The sequence below is a fragment of the Lactuca serriola genome, chromosome 5 (genome assembly GCF_051521515.1).
Source record: "Lactuca serriola cultivar US96UC23 chromosome 5, Lser_US96UC23_V15, whole genome shotgun sequence".
Lineage (NCBI taxonomy): Eukaryota > Viridiplantae > Streptophyta > Magnoliopsida > Asterales > Asteraceae > Lactuca > Lactuca serriola.
The window spans coordinates 240,269,564-240,279,850 of record NC_136412.1 but is presented as its reverse complement, the minus strand read 5'-3'; the positions used below and the strand labels follow the sequence as shown (position 1 = coordinate 240,279,850).

At 39.3% G+C, this 10,287-nt stretch overlaps 1 protein-coding gene across 1 annotated transcript; it reads right to left on the bottom strand.

Annotated features, from left to right (window-relative positions):
- Positions 1–1,848: 1,848 nt before the first annotated feature.
- Positions 1,849–3,171, bottom strand: LOC145050302 (uncharacterized). The gene has a single exon (XM_078998576.1). It carries the CDS (start codon positions 3,169–3,171, stop codon positions 1,849–1,851), a length of 1,323 nt encoding a protein of 440 aa, XP_078854702.1.
- Positions 3,172–10,287: the final 7,116 nt, after the last annotated feature.

The following is a 10,287-nucleotide window of genomic DNA, read 5'->3' as shown; positions in this document are numbered from 1 at the left end:
GTAGAATGAAGTGTAATAATCACAAAGAGGATGAATTATACTTACCAAGAGTATAATAAAGCTTGATGATCAGCCTTGGAGTCTCGAAATAGAGAGAAAAAGTTTGAGAGAAAAGTGTTTAATCTTTTGGTGGAAAATGAGAGAATGAATGAAGTGTGAGGAGAGAGGATGGATGTTCTATCTCTAAGAACGTGGGAAATGGCTGATGATTGATGGAAAGGTACAATGAAGTGACTAGGGATGGTGAGGAGGAGTGTGGGTTAGTCATGGAGTGGGTATGGTGGTTGCTTGTGTCATAAACTAAGGAAAGGTCAACACTCCACCTCTTGTACTTCACCCACCCTTCTTGGATAAGGCTTATCCCCAAAAACGTGTTAATTAATAAATATGGGGCCTTATATGTTAAAATAAAGTTTTGGGTGCAAATCCCGTGTTAAAACAATTAAAAACGGGCCTAAAACGCAAAACTAGTCGAAAACTAGGTGAAAAAGAGCTCCCTGCGAGGCCTCTCGGTCCTAGGCCGAGGTTCGGTCCCTTCTGCTGCTGGGCTGAAGGCGAAATGGAGCGAAAGGGTAGGAGGCGAAATGGACCGAAGGTACCTTCGGTTCCTTGTGCGAGGTTCGGGCCCAAGAGCATCCTTCGGGTTCGGTCCAAGAGGGTTCGGTCCGAGGTGTGCATTCGCTTCTGATGCCTTCGCTTCTGACACCTTCGTTTCTGACAAGTTCGCTTCTGACAAGTTCGGTTCCTAAGAGGGGTTTCAGGTCCTTAAGAGGGTTTGGCTCCTTAAGAGGGGTTTTAAGTCCTTAAGTCTATTTTATCCGTTTTTACCCCGTTTTAAGCGGTTTTTGACCTGGTTAAGGGTTGGGATGGCCCGAAAGACTACAAAAAGTTTAAGGAACCTTTAAGAGAGATTTGGGAGAGATTTCACATTCTTGGAGAGATTTCTCATACGAAGAGAGATTTGGGAGAGATTTGACATACGTAGAGAGATTTGGGAGAGATTTCACATTCTTGGAGAGATTTCTCATATGTGGAGAGATTTGGGAGAGATTTGACATACGTGGAGAGATTTAGGAGAGATTCTAGATAAAGAGAGATAGAGTGAAAATGATTGAGAGAGGTTTCGTGTGTGACATTTGTGAGTGTTTGGCTCCGCAACGCAAGGTCCGTAAGTCCCGTTAAGCCATGTTCAAGGACCTTACACACTCCCGATGAATATGCAACATTGATTTATCGGTTTGGTTCGTTACTTACCAAGTTTTTAGGTTAAGGGAATCTAGATGTACAGACTTTTCAATTTATGATCTCTCATTAGAATAGCAAGTTGTATAGTAATTACCTAACATAAGCCCTAGTACCCACAGGCTAATTGAGTCGACCGGTTTGACTTGTTGACTTTAGTTGACTTTGACTTGACCGGAAATTGACGGCTGTCACAGTCTACTTACAGTAAGGTACATCAACGAGCCAATTATTCCTGTATAAGTTTTATGGTCTACTGATTCTTCGGTAGGATCAGCTAATATCTTATATCCAAAGGCCATAGGAACAGTTGTCCATTGGGTATTTCTTCATGAGTTTAGAGGTGTATTTATCCTGATGAATGAATATCCCTTGAGGGACCTGTTTTATTTGAAGTCCTAAAAAGAAGTTAATCTCTTTGTTCATGCTCATTTGAAATTTTTTGGTCATGAGCCTTGCAAATTCATCCACCATCCCCTGATCTGTAGATCCGAAGATGATATCATCTACATATATTTGTACAAGCATAAGGTGATTACCGTTCGCTTTTTCTAAAAAAGTGGGATCAATCACTCCTCTTTTATATCTAGAAGTGACAAGAAACTCTTATAGAGTCTCATACCATGCTCTTGGTGCTTGCTTTAGACCATAAACTGCTTTCTCAAACTTGTAGCAGTGATCTGGGAATTCATGACATTCGAAGCCTGGAGGTTGTTGAAGATAAACCTCCTCTTTTAATTCAACATTTAAGAAGGCACTCTTTACATCCATTTGATGTACTTTGATGTTTTTGTGAGCTTCATACGCTAAGAAGATGCGTATGGCCTCCATTCTAGCTACAGGAGCGTATGTTTCGTCGTAATCAACACCTTCAACTTGACTATACCACTTGGCAACTAGTCTTGCCTTATTCCTGATGACCACACCAGATTCATCCAAATTATTCTTGTACACCCATCTAGTACCAACAATAGTGTGACCTTGCGGTTTTGGAACAAGTTGCCACACCTTGTTTCTTTCAAATTCTGCCAGCTCTTCTTGCATTCCTGCTATCCAGTTGGGCTCCATTAAAGCTTCTTTGATTGTCCGGGGCTCGACCGAGGACATAAACGCTGCATAGTGATAGTGATCAGATAAATCTTTTGAAGATTGAGTTTGGATGCCTGCTGATGGGTTTCCTATGATTTGACCCGGTGGATGGTCTTTCGTCCATACGTGTAGACGAGGTTGCAGATGGTCAGCGGCTACGGTAAAAGGAATGTCTTCAATATCGGAAGACTTTGCAGTTGGGGAAGGCAGTTCCCCCTGGACCTGAGAGCAGCCCGCAAAATTATCTTGGACTGTTGGAGCGTGATCAACATTTTCTTGAACAATAAGAAGAGGTTCCCCCTGGATTGCAGATGAGAGTGTGATAACCCTTGGGTCGGTTCTTGTGTCAATGTTCTCTATATTTTCATCATCTGAGTCCAAAGAGACATTTGATGGCTGAGATCCTCTGTGGAGAGGAACTGGAGCTACATCTTCAAGTACTGGAACCTCGATGGTTGTCACCAGATCCGGAGACGAACTTTCCCCCTCAACCGGCGAGGTAGAAGTATCGAGTAATACTTCATCTGAGAGAGTAGGACTAGAGACTTCGACATGCTGTTGTTGAGCTTGTGGGGACACAAGAACTTTGGATAGCTTATTAGTCTCTACGGGGTAAAAGAGATCATCATAGTTTATTTCAACTAAGTTTAATGGATCCGAAGAGGCAGGAATATCACTTTCCATGATTGCTTTGGTTTTAATTGACGGAGCAGTGTTGCGGACGTAATAGTCATCGAATTTAATGTTGAAGCTTTTGACTTTGAGTCTTGTGCGTCTAATGAGAACCCTATAGGCTACCTTGTTTGTTGAGTAGCCTAGAAAGAGGCCTTTATCAGACATAGGTGCAAACTTGTTAAGATAATCTTTGTTTTTGATCACAAAGCATCTACACCCAAAGATGTGGAAGAATCGGACATTTGGTTTGCGGTTTTAATGCCCTCATATGGAGTTTTGTTGAGACGCTTGCATACAATGGTTCTGTTTTGCATAAAGCATGTTGTGGCCACTACTTCGGCCCAGAAGTAAAGAGGAAGATTTGCAAAGTTGAGCATTGATCTGGCTGCTTCCACCAGAGTTCTATTTCTTCGCTCCACTACTGCATTCTACTGCGGTGTGTAAGGAGCTGAGAAATTGTGATTGATACCCTTTGAAACCAAGAAATTGTTTAAGAGATGATTGGTGAACTCGATTCCATTATCACTGCAGATGCGACGTACTGGAAACTTGATCTGCAGTTCGATCTCCTTGATAAAACTGATCAGCACCTGCAGTGTTTCTGACATGAGTTTCAGAAAGAAAACCCATGTGAAACGAGTAAAATCATCCACTATAACCAGTATGTATTTCTTGTGATGAAGACTGGCTATAGTAGACGGACCGCATAGATCAATATGTAAAAGTTCTTGTGGCGTAGAAATTGCAGAATCAATTACCATCGGATGAATTGCTTTGGACTGTTTCCCACATTCATAGGCTAAGCAGAGGGTATCATTGTGATATTTCAGAATGGGGAGACCTTGAATGAGTTCACCAGTAAAAAGGTTGTTGATATAGCGAAAGTTGAGATGAGCTAGCTTGCGATGCTATAGCCAACTAACTTTTGATACTGCTTTGGATAGGAAGCATAGCTGCGGCTTCCCTATGATCAGAGAGACGTCCAAAGGATACATGGTACCTTCAGATTTGGATTTGATCAAGAAAATACTTATATCACTTGTCATTACATAGCATAATTCACTATCAAATTCAACCCGATGGCGTGCCTTACATAGTTGGCCAACACTAATGAGATTGTGTTTAAGACCTTCCACATAAGCGACCTTTTGTATAGGTAAAATCCCCGTAGTAAGAACACCATAACCTCAGATTATCCCATTCGCGTTGTTGTTGAATGTGACTTTTCCACTAATTCAAATTGGCCTGATATCCAGAAGGTACTCCAACCTTCTAGTCATGTTCAAGGAGCAGGCACTGTCGATTAACCATTCTTCTTCTTGTTCCTCCTTGCACATAGCCTGAGAATTACACGATTAGTTTGGGCACCCAAACCAGTTTGGAGCCTAGGGTAACTGATGATTTTCCAATTAATGCATGAGCCGAGGTTGCATGGACAGGTTTCGTGTGAACTTTTAGGCCTAGTCCTGGGTATTTGTGAATTTTTGGAGTGTTGTGAGATTTAGAAAAGTTACGAGGTTTCTGAAAATAACGAGATTTGACATGAGATGAGCCTTTTTGACAACTACATAAATATGCAGGAATTTTGTCATTTACCCTGACACTTTGCTTGGTCAGCGGTCTGGGTGAAGAAGTAGGCTTGTGACCAGTCCGAGAGAAGTGAGGTCTGACTGTGACCAGTCCGAGCACGTGTAGATCTCTTGGAAAGTGATTTCATAAAACTTTGATGTGATTTCAAAAGTGTTGGATTTGGTAAAATCCCCTTCCATTTTGGGTCATCTGAGGAATAGATTTGAAAACCATTGCTTCGAAAAAACTTTACTTTCTTTTGGGTTGTGTCAGATGTTTTTGAAATGGTTTTAGAAACTGTACATTCCCTTTTATTTTATTTGTTTTCTTGATTGAAGAATTTTTGAAAAGTAATTTGAGAAAATAAGTTTTTCTGGACTCTTATATTTTAGAATTTTGACTTGTTTTTTATATTTAGAAAAGATTTCCCTGTTTTTGCCATGGGATCGAATTTACTCTTTGAAAGCCCTTTTAGCCTCGGTTTTTGGAGAACCGTAGTCATTAATGTTCGGCTGTGGTTTCCAGGAAACCTTTGATATTTTTTGAAAACGAGGACTTGATTCATCCGAACTAGAAGATTCAATGTTTTGGGAGCATTGACCCACTTCAACGTCTTCTATGGGTATTTCATGATGAATTGGTTGAATGGTCATAGTGCTCTTGACTATGGTTTGTGGTAAGGAAGATTGGACTGTCACAGAGTAGGTCTGAGTTGAGACATTTGTGGGACACTTGATGATAGGCAGATGGACATACTATGGTTCATGACTGTAGTGAGAGACACTGTGGTCTGAGGGTAGAGTTGGAAAATCTTCTGGTCCTTCCACAATAATGTCCTCATCAACAATTGATGAAGTCTGAGAATTGGGATTGATTGTGCCATTGTTAGGAGTTTGATCACTTGAGTGACCTAAAAATTTAGGACAAAATTCCTCAATGACACAATTGTTACTCAGATTATGAAGTCTACCAAAGTGAGCTTTGATGTCTTCGGGAAAGGTTTTTTCATTGACTGGGAAACGAAATTCTCGGTAAGGAGGGACATAGAGACGGTCCTTGTTAAATCGGGGTGATGAGTACTTTGCGGTAAATACCCATTGGACCAACCCCAATTGGATGTGTTGTCCACGGTTCCATTATTTACAAGGTTCTCAATAGCTTCACTTTCATTAAAGAGTTTTTCTATTAAAAGATTTACGCGTACAATTTCAGTCTGAGCTAAATCTCTTTGGTTCAAAGCTATTTCTAACTGTGTTTCACTCAACATTCTTGCATCTTTCTCTAACACTAATTCTTTTTCTAACATAGCTACTTTGAGTCTTTTGTCATCCAGTCGTCCTCTTACGTGAAACATCTATTGGGACGCTATGTTCTTCTCATCTAGAGCTTTGTTATAGTTTGTAAGGATGGTAGCACATGTGTCATTAAGATCGTCTATGAAGGGTTAACAGTCATGCATGCTATAATTTAGAGTTTGAATCATAGGTTTTACCTGGTCGACAATGCTTAGAGTCCTATCCTTTGCCATGTAGCAATAGGTCTTTTCCAGCTTTGTAGACCCATCCTCGTCCGCAGTTGCCAGCATGCTAATCTTGCCTTTTCCCTTGATGCTGTTGATGTTTTCATCCTCATCTCCGGATGACCAAACTTGATGGCCCCTTTTCACATGGGCTACATATGCCCTTGCTTTCTCCTTTTCCTCTAATCCTTGATCCATTCTAAGACAGAATGCTCTATCTTTCACCACATTAGCTTTGTAGTCATTGGCAAAGTGGTTCTCCTTGTTGCATTTATCACATATTACAATATCACTTTTATCTTCTGAAGTGGTACCGGAGTCAGTTGAATTGGTGGGCTTCAGTGCCTCTTTGGGTTGATTGTTCTGAGGTTGCGGTGATGAGTGAGTGTTTTTAGAGAAACGGGAGTGATTGATTTGAGGATTGAAGTTACGGTTGAAGGGAGGTTTGATGAACTGCTGATTTTTACGAAAAGAAGAGGGTGGTAGCCGGTTGAACTGTTGGCTAATAAGAGCAATTGCATTCTAGAATTCTTCTTCATCGTTATACTCTGAGTCAGCTTCGTATGACTGTGGAGGATTGTCATACGAGGGAGTGTAAGATTAAGCATGTGGTGCTTGTGCTATGAGAGCAAGTGGTCCTCTGAAGTCAGCACAATCCTTGAGTATCGTCGATTCTTGTGCTTGCAATTCACCATAGAGCTTGTAAAGAGATAAAGAATGGATCTTTCTATCTCCTTGGACTATCATCTTAGCAGTGGTCTAGTGTTTTCCCAAACCATTGAGAAATTGCCGATTTGTCTCATGGTTGCTTCGAACCATTCCAGCATTATATAACTTAGTGACAATCAAATTAAACCTTTTGAAAGAGTCTTCCAGACTTTCACCAGCATGATCTTTTAAATTGTTGAATTCATTGAGTGTGGTTGTGAGCTTCTTGTCTTGAGCTTGTTCTATACCCTCATATAAGTTCTTGAGAACATCCCAGATCTCTTTTGCTGATTTGCAGTTTATGAAAACGTCGAAGTTGTCAGGGGCAACTCTATAGGAAATTTCATAAAAAGGAATAGCGTCATTTTCCATTTTGTCAAGATCATCTTTGGTGGGACGATTCAGGACTGGTTGACCTCCTCCTAGTCTGGTTGTGGCTCAGCAGTTTGAACTGGTGTAAGAACATGGACATGTGGCCCTTCTTCTACAAATCTCCATACATCTCTTCCAAGTCTCCTTAAGTATCTCTCCATCCTCTAAGACCAGTGATGATATTCGTTTGCCACCAATATTGGAGCTCTCTGTTAGAACCACCAACACTGTTGGAAACATTGAGTGATAATACTTGTGCCATATTTCCTTGTTTTCTGATTTTTTGTAAGAAATGGGCTTCAGTGGTATAGAAAGCTTTTTGAAAATCAGAGTTTTGCTTCAAAAGGCAACCACTTTGGCTCTGATACCAATTGTTGAGAGAAAAACTTGAGAAACACACTTGAACAAACGTTAGAACAAGTTTATATTGCAGAATTTAAAGTTTAACTCAAAGGATCATAAAGCTCAACAATAATAAAAGTTAGAGTTAGATAATTAGATGGTTAGATTGCAGAAATATAAGGAAATATAAATGACAACCAGTATTATATCAAGTATACACTTAAGTTGATTCTTAACAAGGAATGCAATCAAACCATGTTAGTAAGTGAGATCAAACTTAGTGATTAAGTCAAGATTGACTTGCTCCGAAGGAGAGATTTATATATGTTATATTGCAGATTATGTTTAGTAGAATTTAGAGAGTAAGAGGGAGATGAGAGAGTGAGTTATGAATTTCAAGAGACATGAGATTCAAGATGCGTAGACGTGTGTTCATTCAAAAAGAGGGAACTCTTTTTATAGAGTCTCAATGATTACAAATGTCCTATCTGTTTAACGTTGCCATGCAAGAAACATTGGATAAAAGAGAGTACATTTAGAAAAACAGATAAAAGACAAAGACTAAGTGTTGATGACGATGACTGTGGTTGCAGTTCTTGACTGCTGATGAATGAGTGGTTGCGGATAAGGGAAAGGCTGAGATTTTGATTAAGTTTAAGAGGGTCACTTCTATGTTTCAACATGTTTAAGTAAAAACCCTAATTAGATTGCTTAGGCCTTAAGCAGTCCACATCATCCTTCCAGTCAAGTTGATTTGGTGAAGGCAACCCAAAAAGACCATGCTACAATCCGGTCAAGTACATACCAAATATGGTTATGGCTAAGAAACCTAATATAAGAGGAACTACCAAAGAATTCGACTTTGTATGAAAGCAACATTCAATTATTTGACTTCACTAACCGTGCCAAAGTCATCGAGAATCAATCCTTCGAAAACCTCCTTTCCATGTTGCTGCCACATGTTCGTCCATTTTCCCCAAAATTCTAATTAATAATTCCATCATAGGATACTTTATCATATAAATCCTTTGAAATTGATATTGCATTTACAATCTATATTTGTATGGACGCATTGATCCTTAAAATATGCTAAGTGTCTTTCTTCCAGGAAGTAGAAATCCTAGGTGGCTACGCATCAAACAATGGGAGATTGCATAACAATAGAATTACCTCAAAATTCGTGTTATGAAAACTTCAAGGGAATAGAACTTTGTCTGGTCTTTACTCCTAGAATCCACAATCGTAAGAAGAGAAACTACAATTCAATCAGATATCGATTCAAAAACTTTGATGGTACTCTGATCAAAGTGGAGTCTACGATTGCCAATTCAATATTTCAATACGAGAACATCAGAATCAAGTCAGACCAGATGTTGTTGAGTTATGACCAATCGAAACTAGATTGGAAGAAAGCAAAGTATTCAATTTTGGTTTCTTTTGAATTATACGGTACAAATATTTTGTGGTGAAGAATTGTGGTGCCTGGTGTATGAGGAAGATGAACGAGAAGAAGAAGAAGGAAGCGGTTCACGAAAGATTCAATGGCTGCCTCCATCTTCTCGTATGGAAGACGAGCTTCTGGTATCAATGGGGTGACTCTTGATTTCTTGAATGTGCCATGGGCCTGGTCAAGCCTACATTCGGCGTAAAAATTTCTTTTTTTAAACATAATAATGTGAAATAAAAGATCTCCACATTAATCTATACAAGCTTTTGGGGAGTATTTCGACAAGAGTTGAGGTGGCATTGGTGCACGCCGCCTTTTGACCTCAGCATGTCGAAATCTAGGTACATGAACTCGGTAACGATTAACATAGTAGTAGAGAATTCAAATTACCACAACCAATTAATGTTTTTACCCAACTTCAAAAAACCATCTGTTTCTTCAATCAAAATTCAAAATTTTAACTCCTTTTGAACCAATATTAATACTAATATTGAATTGATATTACAAGAAAACCTTTAATATTATTCCTATTTCTCTGAAATATTCTTCTTAGATAAATCTTAATAAATGGTCCTTGAGGTTTTTTTTTTTTTTTAAATATCAAGTTTAGTCCATAATTTTTTTTGTGTTCAAAGATGTTCTTCGTTAAATCAGAATATATGCAAGGCATGTGAGGGAAAAATCTTCTTTTTAAACCAATGGAACATTCTTGATGTTTTAAATAAATAAAGAACACATCTTCATAAATGTTCACATGGTTTCCCAGAATATCAACTTTATTCCTTAAATTTTTTTTGGTCTCGTGGAAGATCAATATAGTTTCAATTTCTAGCGTGGTTGGTTCACGACTCATATGAAATGACTTCTTTACCCCTTTTTATTTTATTTTCTAGTTTCTTTTTATTGCAACAATTAAAAAAAGAAAAAATAAATGTTACCTATACCCTTACCCTACCCCTACCCCTCCCCTCTCTCTCTTACAATTCTCATCTTCAAGAGACCACCATCACCATCGATAAACGTCACCACCACAAGAACTCCAGTATCATCAGACCTCCTCCACCACTAGACCTCTGCTGCCGGAGCACTTCCCACTCATACGTGTCTTTCCTTTTTCTACTTTAGTTTTCAGCGTCGTCGCTTTCCAGATTTGAAAATAGGGAAGTAAGTAACACCACTTTGCATAATCGAGGTTCCGATGACGTTGTATTTTGACCATCTACCCCCCCCCCACCTTTATCCGATCAATAACCCAATGTTTCACATTAACCATGACCAGTTGAAATGGAACCCTACAAAGTGCCAACCGATCAAAATGAAAACA